At 36.0% G+C, this 14778-nt stretch overlaps 3 protein-coding genes and 1 long non-coding RNA gene across 4 annotated transcripts; 2 read left to right on the top strand and 2 right to left on the bottom strand.

The window, feature by feature from the left end:
* The first annotated feature begins 1545 nt into the window (after positions 1-1545).
* LOC130467551 (uncharacterized) lies at positions 1546-5025 on the top strand. The gene is made up of 4 exons (XM_056836093.1): positions 1546-2187; positions 2362-3243; positions 3419-4396; positions 5008-5025. The coding sequence occupies exons 1-4, from the start codon at positions 1546-1548 to the stop codon at positions 5023-5025; spliced, it is 2520 nt and encodes an 839-aa protein (XP_056692071.1).
* Positions 5026-6294: 1269 nt separating this feature from the next.
* Positions 6295-10232, top strand: LOC110779362 (protein PGR). The gene is made up of 5 exons (XM_021983877.2): positions 6295-6728; positions 6848-6961; positions 7831-8053; positions 8690-8938; positions 9792-10232. Exons 1-5 carry the CDS (start codon positions 6562-6564, stop codon positions 9921-9923), a joined length of 885 nt encoding a protein of 294 aa, XP_021839569.1. The 5' UTR covers positions 6295-6561; the 3' UTR covers positions 9924-10232.
* On the bottom strand, positions 10150-10904 carry LOC110779364 (uncharacterized). Its single transcript, XR_002531108.2, has 2 exons — positions 10584-10904; positions 10150-10451 (listed from the first exon to the last, which is right to left on the bottom strand). It is a non-coding gene; the product is annotated as an uncharacterized lncRNA (long non-coding RNA).
* Positions 10905-11823: 919 nt separating this feature from the next.
* LOC110779365 (uncharacterized) lies at positions 11824-13709 on the bottom strand. Its single transcript, XM_021983878.2, has 2 exons — positions 13341-13709; positions 11824-12111 (listed from the first exon to the last, which is right to left on the bottom strand). Exons 1-2 carry the CDS (start codon positions 13601-13603, stop codon positions 12033-12035), a joined length of 342 nt encoding a protein of 113 aa, XP_021839570.1. The 5' UTR covers positions 13604-13709; the 3' UTR covers positions 11824-12032.
* Between the last annotated feature and the right edge of the window lie 1069 nt (positions 13710-14778).

Below are 14778 nucleotides of genomic sequence, written 5' to 3'. Positions count from 1 at the left end.
GGGTAGGTGAGGACTGGCAAAATATGGTCTACGAAAATATTGCTACTCTTTGTTTTCATTGTGGCATTATAGGTCACACGATTTCTAGTTGTCCGATGAAAAATGGTATGGTTAAGAAAGATCTCAATCGGGAGCACACAAATAAGGATAAAGGTATTGCTCACAATTTAGATAAGGGGGATAACCATGATTTAGATAATGCTATATTACATAGCAATGATAAGACTTTGGGAAGTGAAAAAAGGAATTTAGGTTTTGATCATCAAGATTATGGGCCTTGGACGCTAGTTACTAACCGAAAAAACAACTATAAAACCAGAGTTGATAATTCTAGGAATAGGGTTACCCATTCGAGGATTAATGACTATGGAAAACCGAAATCTTCGGTTTTTAATGCAGTACCTAATAACCGTTCTTCTTCTTTGTCTGGGAAAGGTGCTCCTTCCTCCACTTCTAACCAATCCAAAGAGAGCAATAAATCAAATCTTTTTCATTTGCAGAATAATAATGACGAAGATTTGGAAGATTTCTTAACTAAGAACTGCGGAGAAAGAGTCGAAGAAACGTCGCAACACGTGGCGCATTGTTCAACTCAATTGGGTTCCTCTCCATTGGCGGAGGACACTTTAAACCCTTCATCTCCCTTTTCTGCCTCGGTTTTAAATACCACTTCGAAGAACCCACTTCCTCAGTCTCTCTCCTCTGCTTCAGTTTCTACTGTCTCTTTTTCTTCTCAACTTTCATCTTCTCCTCAGCTTTTCTATGTTCCTCTCTCACCACCTCATGGAACTGGAGTTTCAGAAACACCAGCTGGAGAGTCGAAACTCACCATCTCCAATAACATATCAGCGTCGACCAGTAGAACTTCGGAAGAGGAAAGATCACTCAAAGAGTCCAGTAACTTCAACCACCAACTTACCAGACGATCCATGGGAGATGAAGCCTCCAAAAACAATGAACTTGTTTCCTTCATCACCGATCATGACATGCAAGAACAGGGAGACGAGCTCGGCATCGTTGGAGGAATTAAAAGGAAGCTTGACCCAATTAAACATTCTCAACTACCAGGCGAAACCATTCTATGCTCATCCTCCACCTCAGGCGTTCAGCAGGAGTTTGGGACCGAAATCAACCATTGCGGTGGGTCCTCGCCGTCAATACAATCAGAAAAATTGGGAATTCTCACCACCAATGCAAGGACCAATTTTGCAAAGACAGCCGCTTCCTCCCCTACCAAAAGGAGTTCCAATAATGTCCTTGCGATTCGAAACTCTAGGTCAAGACATGGGACATCCAGATCGCCTTACAGCAATGTACATGTCAAGGGAGGAAGTGGTGGGTTTACAGATTCAGGGTCGTTACTGGAATCCACCCCTAGCCCAGCGCCAAATATTCACGTATCTGACTCCAGTTCGCTTGGAGGACATCCCCAAACTCACGTCACCCCAGTTATGGAAAGATTGGGAGAGCTTTCTAGTCCACCTACCATCTGATCCTAAGGGTCTGGTAAGAGTTAATTCAGCTTTAACTACTCCAGATTTAAAAATGAAAATCTGCATGTGGAATGTAAGGGGGGAAAACAGGAACTTGTTTTTATCGCATGCAAAAGAAATTGTTTTTAATCAAAATCCTGATATTTTCATTTTTCTTGAAACGAAAGCTGATGGCTCTAGGGCTAGAGAAACAATGCTGGCTCTTAAATTTTCAGATTTTAGGGTGGTTAGACCAATTGGGACTAGAGGGGGTATTTGGATGTTTTGGAAAAAAACTGTTGATATGGTGCTTTTTGATGCTGAAAACACTTATTTCCATTCCCTCTTTCACTTTAAAAATTTGGGAAAAGAAGGTTTAGTTACTGCTATGCATGCCCCTAGTTCTTCCAAGGAGAAACACCATCACTGGAATTCGATCCGTTCAAATTTGCCACCAAAGAATATACCCTGGCTTGTTTTGGGAGATATGAATGAAATTACTAGCCAGTCTGAGAAAATGGGAGGTCGTCCTTTTCGTGTGAATCAAGGAAAAGATATGTTGAATTTTATGGATGAAGCTGGGCTGGTGGATTTGGGTTTTAATGGTTCTCCATTCACTTGGACTAATGCACGAGATGGCCACAACCTCATTCAAGAGAGACTTGATCGTGCCTTAGCTAATTCGCCATGGATGGAGGCTTATCCCCACACTAAGGTTCATCACTTGCCCAGAACCTATTCTGATCATGCTCCTATTTTAATTTCGCTTTCAAATATTACTGTTTCTGGTCCTTTTCCTTTTAGATGCAAATAAGTCTGGTTATCTCATCCTGAGTTTTCCAATTTTTTTGTTAGCAATTGGTTCCCTCCAAATAATTCCTTTTTACAGGGAAGAGAAGCATTTCTAAGGTCTATTTCTGTTTGGAATCATAATGTTTTTGGCAACTTAAAAAAACAAAAAAAAGAATTGTTAGCTAGAATAGATGGAATTCAAATTGCTTTAGGTAAAAAGTATTATGATTATTTGGTAAATTTAGAAAAGATTTTACTTCAGAGGCTTAATGATATCTTAAATAAAGAACGATTGATTTGGGCTCAAAAGTCAGGCATGAATTGGAGAAAATATGGTGACTATAATACCAAATACTTTCACATGATTGCTAATATTAAGAAATCAAGAGGGAAAATTCTAACCTTAAAAAATAATGAGGATGTGTGGATTACAGACGAAGATCAACTTAAAACTATGGCTACTGATTATTTTCAAAATCTTTTTACTACTACTAAATTGAGTGGTAATTTATTTTGTCATACTCATAGCAATTTTTCAATTAATCATGAGGAAAACAATGCTTTAGGTTCTATAATTACTATGGATGAGGTTCATAGCAATCTTTTTGCTATGGACCCGATTAAAAGTCCGGGTCCAGACGGAATTCAACCTATTTTCTTTCAGAAACATTGGGCCAAATTAGGTCACATTATCTATGATTTTTGCAATTCTTGCTTTTGCAATGGAAAAATCCCCGAAGATATTAATCGCTCTTATATTGCCCTTATTCCAAAAAATGCTTGCCCTTCTACTATTGCTGAATTTAGGCCCATTGGTTTATGCAATACTATTTATAAACTTATCACCAAGATTATATCTTCGAGATTAAAAACTATTCTAGGTCGTATTATCAGTCCGTTCCAATCTAGTTTTATTCATGGTCGTGGTATAGAAGATAATGTGATCCTCGTGAAAGAAATGGCTCATCATTTCCATAAGGTAAAGAAAAGAAATAAAATAATGGCTTTGAAATTGGATATCACTAAAGCTTATGATAGCTTAGAGTGGGACTTTATTAGGGAAACGCTTTTATATTTTCAGTTCCCTTCAAACATGATTAATCTTATTATGTCTTGTATTACTTCCTCTTCAATTTCAATTCTTTGGAATGGAGAAATCTGTAATAATTAAGCCTTCTAGGGGAATTCGTCAGGGAGATCCTCTCTCTTCTTACATTTTTGTATTATGTCTTGATAGATTATCTACTCTCATCGAGAATGCGGTTCATTCTAACAACTGGAAACCTATTGCTATCACTAAAACTATCAGGATCTCTCATGTTTTTTATGCTGATGATGTATTCCTTTTTAGCATTGCCACTAAGGACTATTTAGATCAGATTATGAATACATTGAATGAATTTGGTCAAATTTCTGGATTAAAAATTAGTATGAGTAAGTCCACTCTTATTTTTCCGGCTAATCTTCACCACTCTATAAGAGAGGACATTGCAGGAGATTATGGTTTTAAAATTTCTTCTTCGTTTGGGAAATACTTAGGGGTGGACATTAGGCCTAACAAGTTGAAAATTTCAAACTATCTAGCTCTCTTGGATAAATCTATGGAAAGAGTGAGAGGTTGGCAAGCAAAATTACTAAATATGGCAGGTAGATGTACCCTTATTAAGTCAGTGTTAAATTCATATCCTCTTTATGACATGCAAACTAATATTTTACCTACTTCCATTACCTCTGCTCTGGATAAATGTTGTAGGAAATTTTTATGGAACAAGGTAGATAGAAACAGATATATGGCTAGGCTTTCTTGGGAAAAAGTTACCAGACCTATCAATATGGGAGGTCTGGGAATTAGAAGATTAAAAGAATGGAACTTGGCTTTCATGGCCAAATTGGGTTGGACGATCTTAACTAATTCAGATAAACTATGGGTCAAAATTTTAAAAGAAAAATATCTTAAACACTCCAATTTCTTAAACTGTTTTGCTAATAATTCTCATTCTCCTTTATGGAGGGATATTCTCAAAGGTCGTTCCATTCTTGAGCAAGGAATCATGATAGGAATTGGAAATGGAAATTCAACTTTTTTATGGTATCACCATTGGGTGGGTGATCAACCCTTGTATAAAACTGAGGTAGTTAGAATTCCAGAATCTAAGGCTCACTGGTTTGTGTGTCATATTATTCGTAATGGTTCTTGGTATTTAAATGATATTGAGCATCTCATTCCTCCTCATAGTAAATCAAAATTCCTTTCTCACCCTCTTTCAAACAATTGTAAAGAACAAGACTTTATCAGATGGATTTATTCCAAAAATGGGTGCTTCAATATTAAAACAGCTTATTATTTACAACTCAATAACAATCCTATGTCTGCTTCCAACCATATCACCTGGAAAAAAATTTGGAAAATTGTGAGTCCCTATAAATACAAGATGTTGTTGTGGAACTGTGCTCATCAAATTTTACCAGTTTCAGTCAAGTTAAATCGTGTCATCCCTCATCTTTCCCCTATTTTCTCTAGATGTCATTCTCAAGCAGAAGACCATATCCATTTATTTAGGGATTGCCCTCAATCAAGTATTTTATGGTCCTATATTTTCCAGCGTATTTGGTCTAGGTCAAGCTTTGATTTTAACTCTTTCTATAATTCTGATTGGCCTGAATGGATTAATTTCAATTTAAACAATTCTAGTAAGTGGAAAAGTATTTTTGTTACTGCTCTTTGGCACATTTGGATCTCTAGGAACAAAGTGGTTTTTGATCTTAAAATGAAATCTTCCTTTTCCCTTTACAATGCCTTTTATGTGGATTGGAGCTTTGCTAACAACTGCTCACAGGGAAAGGATAAGTGGCAATCAAGTTCCGGTTATAAGCAAAAAATCTTGGTTTCCTCCGAAGGAAGGAGTGATGAAATTGAACGTGGATGGAGCTTGGAAATCAAATGCTGTTGCAGGTGGTGGAGGAGTTTTTAGAAGATCAACAGGTTCGTGGTTTGTGGGTTTCTCCAGCAAATTCACAGTTCATACCCCCCTAGCTGCGGAACTGTATGCTCTAAGGGAAGGTTTGGTAATTGCAAAAGACTTCAAATTTGAGAAGCTGGAAATTGAAACAGATGCTTTAAACCTTAAAGTGCTGCTGGGTAAAATTCAAAATCAGGATCACCATGAACTTGGTCCAGTTCCGAGGGAAGTTGCTCATCTACTCAGCCAGCCCTGGGTGGTAAATTTGACTCATGTCCCCAAGTTCTGCAACAAAGTAGCTCACTCCCTTGCAGCACATTCTCTGATTATGGTAGTTGGAAGTAAGATGCATTATATCATTCCATCATGTGCTAAGGCGGATTATGAAGTTGATTTTGAAAATGCTAATCCAGAATATGTGGAGACAATGGCAAGAAATGCAAGAGAGCAAGCTATGTCCATTGTTGGAGCTAAGAGGGCTTATGATAATACAGATACTTTGGATCAGGCTGCTTCTTCGAGTTCAGCTTCTCAGTTGGTTTTTGGTTCTATTGTCACGGATATTAAAGGAGCAGTGGATAACTTAAAGAAGATGGAGCAGCACAATCAAAGCAAAGGCAAAGAAAAATCATTCATACCTTTTGTTGTTGGTGGTTCAACAATGGAGACGGCAATTGAAATTGTTGAAGTTGAAGATGGAGAGATTACCAACAATTGAAGAGTTCTATTGTTTATTTTCTCACAAGCACTTTTGCAGGAAGATTAAGAGATCGTGACTGGTGTTTACGCTTCCTTTGCTTGGAGTTTATTTAGTTCTAACTATTTCATTTTCTTCCCTGGGGTTTTTAAACAACGGTGTTTATTTCTACCTTTCACCCCTTTTTTGGCAAGTTTTTGGGTTTGATTGGGGTATTCGGATATGGTTACTTTTGTCTTGGATTCTAGCTAATATTGCCCTCACTCAGCGAGGCTTTTTCCTTTGTACATTATTGTAAAATATTAATATAATTTCGACGGCTTGAGTTAAAAAAAATATATATACTATTGTACCTTCACTTAAAACACGCAGACGATATTAACTAGGCGGGCTTCGAAAGGGAGCAGGGAATTGATCTACCAAGGTGAATCTTGAAATTATGAAATACTCCGTATTGAATGTAAGTTGACTTTTTTTTTGGGGAAGAAAGGGCGGCGTTTCCGAGCTTGAGGTACACGAGGGAAATTAACATTCAAATTATTCTAGTCGAGTAGGATAAACAAATTCCAGTCTCATTTCACCCACTCCCTTCCCAAAAGTGACCCAAAACCTCCCAAAAAAATTCCAAGAATTAGGGATAATGTACGAATCATCGATCAAGATGGAAAGAGCTCTGATTCAGCCTTTACTCGCTGCATTAATGGCGTCGATTATCGCTATCCGAGCTTACAGGAAGAAGTCTCTTGATCTTTCTGGAGCTTTCTTCGGATTTCTCGTCGTCTTCATTCATCTCGCTACTAATCTCAGGTTTTTTCGATTTTCTGGTGTTTTTGTGTTTGGTTAACTTCAATTCTGGTTTTTGTTTGTTGATTTAATCAAAGATTAATTTGAAATTGTGATGAATTTTTGTGATTTTGAATTTCTAGGGCTGGAGATATTTTGCTAGTGTTTTTCTTTACTTCATCGCAGCTAACCAAAATTGGCGCCGAGAAGAAGCGTAAATCTGATGTTGAGTACAAGGAGGGTGGTCAGAGGAATTGGTATTACATCGATTCTTCTTTAATTTCAGTTTCTTGTTAGTGATAATTGTAGTTGCATTTACTAGTTTGCTGTTCTTTATGATCGTCTGTGATAGATTTTTATTTTCTTTTTTTTCTACATTAATGGATTTATTTGATTCTATAAGTTTATAATGTAGCTTAGTTTTTCAAAGCGCTTAATAATAAGGCCTAAATAATGTAGCTTAGTTTTTCTTGGAGTATGGATGATAGTTTCTAATACGAACTACAGAATATATATAACTTTGTGAAACTAGGCGATAAATTATAGGATCAAGTGATTATAGGTTTATATGTACTATACCAGTATGTTTTTATCAATAATTTGGCCTTAGATCTTCAGTGTAAGTTGAGGTCATTGTATTTTTGTTGCCGTTTTCATCTTTCTTCTACTTGGGGCCTTGGGGGTCCTACAGGAACACTGAGCCATAGTGATTCCAGGCTTGAACTGGTTTTTTTAGATGGATATCAGTGGCAACTTTTCTGTAGATTGGAATTGATTTTGCGTGGCTTGTTTTGTGATTACAGAGAATGTAAATTACTTGGTAGTGTAATAGAGTGTAATTCATCCTGGAATCCTGGGTAGGAAGAATTGTAGAATGTTGGATAAACTACTTCCTTAGTTTTGACTTTTAAGTTTATGAATGATGATCTAGATCTAATTAATGCCGGATATAGTTACATCGACTGTAAGACTTTCTCCCAGGCTACTATGTATAGTATATGTTTGAGAGTTGTAAAAAAGCAAGCCCCCGTGAGTTATTATCGATTCTGAAGGCTTAACTGTCTTCTTTTGGGGAGATTCTTGTTTTTGCATTTTGTATTGCACCTCATGCTTTGTCATTTTGCAGGATACAAGTACTCTCTAATAGTGCCATTTCTTGTGCGTTGGTTCTGACTATCTGGAAGTTGGTTGGATGGGAAGACAAGTGTTTGGATTCCAGAGAATCTACTCTTATTACTGCACTCTTAGGTGGCATAATTGGTCACTACTGTTGTTGCAATGGAGATACTTGGTCCTCTGAAATTGGTGTACTTAGTAAAGCACAGCCTCGTCTTATCACAACCTTAAAGGTGAAGATTACGCTACTTGGATTTTAATATATTCTCATAGTCTGTAATTAATTGTCTAGTGTTCATATCCTTGTAAAACGTGGGTACTTGAGGTGGAAAGAAGATTTCGTGTAACATAGGTCATAGGGTAAGGAACTAAGGATACCCCCCCCCCCCCCTCCCCCACCCCACCTTCATGTACCCTGTACTGTGTAGACTTAATGCATCAACTTCCTGATACTTTTCACTAGTTGACTATGTTACATATTGGAGTACTGAAGCAGTAGAGAAACAGGCAATATATTGCAACATGTGGGGCGTTCTGCTTGATGCTCACATCTCAGCTAAATTAGGTCAGATTCCCGCGGAGTGTCCAACATAGTGTGCCAGCTTTTCTGAGGATCATAGTCAAGTATGAATGTTCATTTGAAAAAAAATAAAAAACTGGTTACATATGAGCATTATTTGTTTGTTGATTGTGTGGACCCTCACCCGAGCCACCCCTACATATTGTATAACTCCTGTTGCTCTGTTTGTTCTAATCCTATTTGGAAGTCATTCTGGATATTAAAACTGTATGGCTCCTAAATATTTTGCCGCTTTAAGAAAGTTTATTTTAAGGTGCTTATTCTGACCTTTTTTTTTCATGCCTATCAGTCAGTTCGCAAGGGTACAAATGGTGGTGTCACCAAAACAGGGCTCTTGGCAGCTGCAGCTGGAGGCTGTTTAGTTGGACTTACATTCTCTGTGTTGGGATTTTTCACGACTAACTGTCCTTCTGATGTTGCTCTGAAACAACTTCTGGTAATACCCATTGCAACACTGGCAGGACTATTTGGCAGTTTGCTAGATTCGTTGTTGGGGGCAACGCTGCAATTTAGCGGATTTTGTACTGTTCGTAATAAGGTAAATTCTTTTATATTTCCCGACAGTCCATGAGCATAATTGGCTGAATAAATCAAATTCAAAGCTCATATACTCATAAATAACAAAGAATGTCATGTCAGAGATTCGCCTCATACTCTTAAACATTACTTTCGTTTTTCTTTTACATGTTCAAATCAATGTTTGTTGAAGATTTTACTACAATATCTGTCTCTTATTAATGTTTTCTATCATCAATTTTGTTTGTCCTAGTACAGTCCTTCATTGTACCCCACACGTGTATCTAGATTTTATTTGTTGTCATTGTTGCTCTCGTGCCAGTTGACAACATCATTGCTTACAACTATTCTGCACACTTCTGTTACTATTATTTTGCTGCAACTCTTTCCAACTATCTTTGATTTTTTTTATATACATCAACTGGTTTTGGTAACCATCCCCACCCACCCCTATAGGTGACCTAACGTGGGTGTGGCCTGCAAACCTTCTTCCTTGCTCCATAGGTTCTGCATTCTGATATATTGCTGACTTCAAATTGTGATGCTTATGTGTATGCTCGCATAAACCTGATTATATAAAGTCTTGGAATTTGTGCTCTTTATGCTATTTTTTTCTCTATTTTAATTCCATGCCTGGGAACCATCGCTAAAGGCTTTTTGTGAAAGATTTTACACATCTGCTTCAGTTTGTAATATTACATGAAACTAGGAAAGATTTTGAACATGTCTTTGTATGATACAGAGTAACTAAAATCTTTCTTATGTTGTCACTCTTGCCGCAATTTCAGAGTTTCTCTTTCTGCATTTGCCAACTTGCATGATGAATTGATGATACTGTTAATATTTACTTATCAGTTTTAAATTGCCAATTGAAGGTTGTTGGGAAACCTGGACGCACTGTTAAGCGTATCTGTGGTGTTGATATCCTCGACAACAATGGTGTCAATTTTGTCTCGATACTGCTCACCACCCTGCTGACTTCTGTTGCCTGTGTGTACATATTCTGAGACTCCTTTGATTCTAAATGTTGAAGATATTACAGTCTTAAGATTTACTCTTCTAAATGCTGAGCTGATCTGACTACACACCCCAAAGGAAGAAATCCTGACATTCTAGTTTAATCTCTTCTCTTTTTTGGCGTTTTGAAATGAGTTCACATGTACATTTCTCTGTTTAGTCTGAACTCTGAAGATTGAAGTTGTCTGTTAGAAATACAAGTAGTTGATACAAGTATGTAGCAATAGTTGTTGAATATTTTGGAACACCAAACAATTACATAGATGAAGTTAATAAGACAGCACTTTACAAATTACAAACATGATGTTCTTATTGAAACAAGACAGAACTTTACAAAATCAAAGATACAAACCCATCTTAATCCATTACAAATTCCATTCTCAAAGTAGTACTATACAGTAGTACAGACACGGTTTGTTTCTGAAATGAATGCTTCTGCTTAACAGCAACAGCAGAGGATATCGAAGCAGCATTCACAGGTTTCATAGCAGCAAAAGCAGCAGCATAACGCGAAACAACTGCATTCAACATACCAGAAAAAACAGGCTTACTTAAACCAGATTTAGTACTACTTGTTAAAATCAATAATCTTAGTATAAGTCACACTATTAAGTATTAACAACAAGTTTTAGAGTTTAAAGAAAACGAACGCTGCATAGATGCATCCTTTCTCGTGGTGGCGTCTCTTAACATGATCATAGTATGTTATTTCTTGAACTAGAGGTGGTTGATCTGAGTACATTTTTACTCTCTTTCTCTTTCTCTTTCTCTATCTCTTCTTTGAGTTTTGGTGATTGGTTTATGTTTGTTGGTTGAGCTATTAAGCTATATATGATCTTGTTTTATGTACTGTAGTATTTTGTTCTTGATTTCTTGTCACACGTGACATCAACCAATAAAATCATTCACATGTGTGTGTGATATGGATAACTCAGTATATCAATTCAATGTGACTTATTGCAAGTTGGTATACTTCTCCATCATATGGCGTTTTATTATTTCTCCCAAATTATATTAAAATTACAGTTATTTTCAAAGTAGGGTACTCTATGGTGGTTTCCATGACTTACATCTCAGCATCTCGGCAATTTCCTATGTATAACCTTGTGCGTAGTATTAGGTACAAACAAAGCTAAATATTCTGTTGCTTATTTGTCTGTTTGAAGCTTCCAACGAGCATATAGCAAATAAATAGCCTTAGAAATGTACATCAACGATGATACAATCACTTGTACAGTGAATATTCCAGTCATATCTCGTCAAGATCTGACCCATGAAACATCACGCGTGAGAGTTCCACATTGAAGAGAGTTAAACACTTAATAAGGCCAAGGGGCGACTCCTCTTATTGTCATATGGTTTTAAGGTGGAAACTCCTTTGGAGTTGTTAAATGAGCCTCTCTCTCTTGATAATGAGCGCGACCCAAACCCGTATTTAACATATCTCCACATAAAAGTATAAAACAATTAAAAAATAACATATCCAAAGAAAATTTTCTATTTTAAAATTTAAACGTGTTGAATGAAACTACTTCGAAATGCTTTATAAATTTATTTAGATGCCTCATCAAATGGATTTAAAAAAAAAAGACTCGTATACCCATAACAAGACAAATTTGTAAAGTGAATAGTTGACAAATTTAGGATGTATACTTTCACCGGATTATTTTACTTATTTTTCTCAAGTGATTTTATCAAAACTTATTTTAGTTACAAATTGTATTTGAGTAATGCTTAATTTTTCTTTACTTATATTATCCCAATTTATCTAAACTTATTTTTGCTGAAACAAGTGGAAACGAGGCGAGCATAACAAAGGGTTGTACTTCATAGTAGCATAATGAGACTAACAGCCTAAATAAGACTTGAAAGAGATAAGTTTGGAACTCGTGAACTCATAAGTTCGGTTGAATAACCACTTGATTATGGAGTATTTGTCGAAACACCGAATCAATTACATAAATGTAATAAATAAAGAGGCACAATATGATACAAACTTCCAAATTAATACAAAAACATTATACAATGACATAGAATTGTAATATACAGCAAAGTGCATAGACATAGTTTCTTTATGAAACTAGCTCGATAGCTTCTGCTTAGCAGCAACAACAGAGGATACCGAGGCAGCATTCGCAGGTTCCGTAGCAGCAGAAACAGCAACACAATGCAAACAAACTGCATTCAACACAACAACAAAGACCTGTTAACTCAAACTAGCTAACTAGCTAGTTGCCATATTGGGCGTGCTCCCCCGTTTCAGAATAACAGACACATTTGACTTTTTTTTTTTATTTATATACTTTCTGCTCCTTTCTGGTTTGATTGGTGTCAATGACAATCTCCTACAACGATTCATGTTAGGCAGCCGACTCCAAATCATTTTGGGACGAAGTCTTTGTTGTTGTTGTTGTTGTTGTATACTACCGAGTAGAGTTTTATTAACATATTTAAAGCAAAAGTTTTTAGGTGATATGTTGTTAAAAGAGGTATTAAATATTTTTCAATTTTTTTTAATATAATTTACATTAATATTTATTTACATATATTAATGGTCAAACTATTGCATTGACATGTTTGCAAATGTTGACTGTGTCATTTATTCTCAAACAGACAATCTGTGGACTATGGACCGTGGTGCACATAGAGCATGGTGCACCAAAAGAACATATGTGCATAAGTAAAAGAACATGATACTATGGCAAAAGAACATGCGATATAATATTTCACTTTTTTGTTATAAAAATAATATATTATTTTACTATTTATTAAAAACCTAAATAAAAAAAATACTCATGTTCTTTTCTCGTAACCAGAAATTCTTTCAATTATATACTAATGTTCTTAAGGTGTACCATGCTCTACGTGCACCATGGTCCACCTTCTAAATTGCGTCAAACAGATGAAGTACTTGTTAACACTAAATTGTACTCCCTCCGCCCCTTAATACTCGTACCGCTTTCCTTTTCGGGTCGTCCCTTAATACTTGCACTGCTTTTATAAATGAAATTTTTTACCAATATTATATTATTTCTCACACTTACCTACTAACCCACCTACACCCCTACTCCCTATTAAAAAAACATTTAAAAATGCAGCCCCCACTCACCACTTCCCACCCCACTCACCACTCCCCAGCCCTTACACATTTCCCACTAACTATATTAAAAAAATACCCACTATCAACTAACACCCATTAAATTAATAAGTCAATTCAAATGTTTCAAACTCCGCACCGGTCAAACCGGTGCGAATATTAGGGACGGAGGGAGTACTACGTAGTACATAACAATACTTCGTAATATAGTCATCTAGTTTGAAATTAAAAAGAGACAAACTATATTACGAAGTATTGTTATGTACTAAAATGAAAGGTAAAAAAGAAAGAATAAGGAGAACAAACTTACGCTGCATATGCGCATCCTTTCTGTTCATGACGAGACATAACATGATCCATGTACGTTATTTCTTGAGACGGGGGTGCCTCGTCAGATGGGATTGGGGCTGCCTCGTCTTTGGGTTGGGGTGCCTCGTCTTTTGACTCGGGTGCTTCGTCTTTAGCCGTGGGTGCCTCGTCTTTTGACTCGGGTGCTTCGTCTTTAGTCGGTGGTGCCTCATCTTTGGATTGGGGTGCTTCATCTTTAGACGGGGGTGCCTCATCAGGGTTCATAATTAACTTTAATTTTCTTCTTAGAATTTTGGTTATTGATTGGGTTTTTATGTACTAGATTACTTTGGTTTAAGACTTTAAGTAGTAGTAGAAGATGAATTAATCAAAATTAATTAATCCAATTTGATATATGATCATATAGCATGGTACTCCGTAGTAGACTAGTAGACCATAGTACGTAGTTGGTATTTTTCTCCATTATTTGATTTTTTTTTTCTCTTAGACAAAATTGTTTTTAAAAGTAGACTACATTTTACAAATATGGTTTTGGTCGTATTTCTATAGATTAATAATGAAATTGTTAGAAACCTCATCAAATGTAGTCATAACCAAACACATAGGACAAATATGAAGAAGTGAATACTAAAAAAAAACTAGCAATTTGCATCAATTAATAAACGATTAACGAGTAAGCAATTTGTCCATCCATTCCGTTAAGATGTTCCCTTCACTATCTATATAGTCATAACGATAAATCTAGAACGTCTTAATGAAATAGAGGGAGAATATTATTGTACTACATATGTAGTATATGAGGTCTTATTACATTTGTGTAAATATAATTAATTCATAATATCAATTATACTTCCTCCGTCTTTTAATACTCGTAATGTTTGGTAGTTTTACGTATGCCAATGCACAACTTTGATCATTTATATCTTAAATTCTCTTTATGCAAAAATTATAAAAAGTTGATATTTTGAAAATACACATTGAGACGAATCTAACAAGATCTCACATGACTATGTTTTATCTTATATAAAAAACACTACGAATAGTCAAAATAAATTATATGAATAGTGACAAAAGTCTGAACGTTGCGAGTATTAAAAGACGGAGGAAGTATGAAATAAAGTTATTAATGGTTAAAGTCCCAAATTGAAAACGTGTATTATGAAAATTGGAACATCTCGATGGAACGACCGGAGTACATATATTTGTGTATGTAAGTTTGATAATTTTTTTTGGGTGTAAATGAGCCACAAGGGCGGGGATGAGAATCGATCCCATGATCATCTGAAACCGGAATAGAAGCTCTAACCAACTGAGCTATCCATCACTCTCTATGTAAGTCTAATAATGGTATAAAATCAACTAATTATTGGATATATTTGTTGTTACCAATTAATGACCACGTTTTGAGCTTTGTATAATATCAAAACCTCACAAACAAG

This window comes from Spinacia oleracea, chromosome 2 (genome assembly GCF_020520425.1).
Source record: "Spinacia oleracea cultivar Varoflay chromosome 2, BTI_SOV_V1, whole genome shotgun sequence".
In the NCBI taxonomy this organism is placed as follows: domain Eukaryota; kingdom Viridiplantae; phylum Streptophyta; class Magnoliopsida; order Caryophyllales; family Amaranthaceae; genus Spinacia; species Spinacia oleracea.
This window is presented reverse-complemented; position numbering and strand designations above follow the sequence as displayed.

Excerpts from the sequence above, each read along its gene's own strand:
- LOC130467551 (XM_056836093.1), top strand. The coding sequence starts at position 1,546 with ATGAAAATCTGCATGTGGAATGTAAGGGGGGAAAACAGGAACTTGTTT. Across the intron at positions 2,188-2,361 it reads AGGCTTATCCCCACACTAAG|GGAAGAGAAGCATTTCTAAG; the intron begins GTTCATCACTTG and ends TCCTTTTTACAG. Across the intron at positions 3,244-3,418 it reads TGGCTCATCATTTCCATAAG|AAATCTGTAATAATTAAGCC; the intron begins GTAAAGAAAAGA and ends TTTGGAATGGAG.
- LOC110779362 (XM_021983877.2), top strand. The coding sequence starts at position 6,562 with ATGTACGAATCATCGATCAAGATGGAAAGAGCTCTGATTCAGCCTTTA. Across the intron at positions 6,962-7,830 it reads GAGGGTGGTCAGAGGAATTG|GATACAAGTACTCTCTAATA; the intron begins GTATTACATCGA and ends GTCATTTTGCAG. Across the intron at positions 8,939-9,791 it reads TTTGTACTGTTCGTAATAAG|GTTGTTGGGAAACCTGGACG; the intron begins GTAAATTCTTTT and ends TGCCAATTGAAG.
- LOC110779365 (XM_021983878.2), bottom strand. The coding sequence starts at position 13,603 with ATGAACCCTGATGAGGCACCCCCGTCTAAAGATGAAGCACCCCAATCC. Across the intron at positions 12,112-13,340 it reads AAAGGATGCGCATATGCAGC|TTTGTTTGCATTGTGTTGCT; the intron begins GTAAGTTTGTTC and ends TGTTGAATGCAG.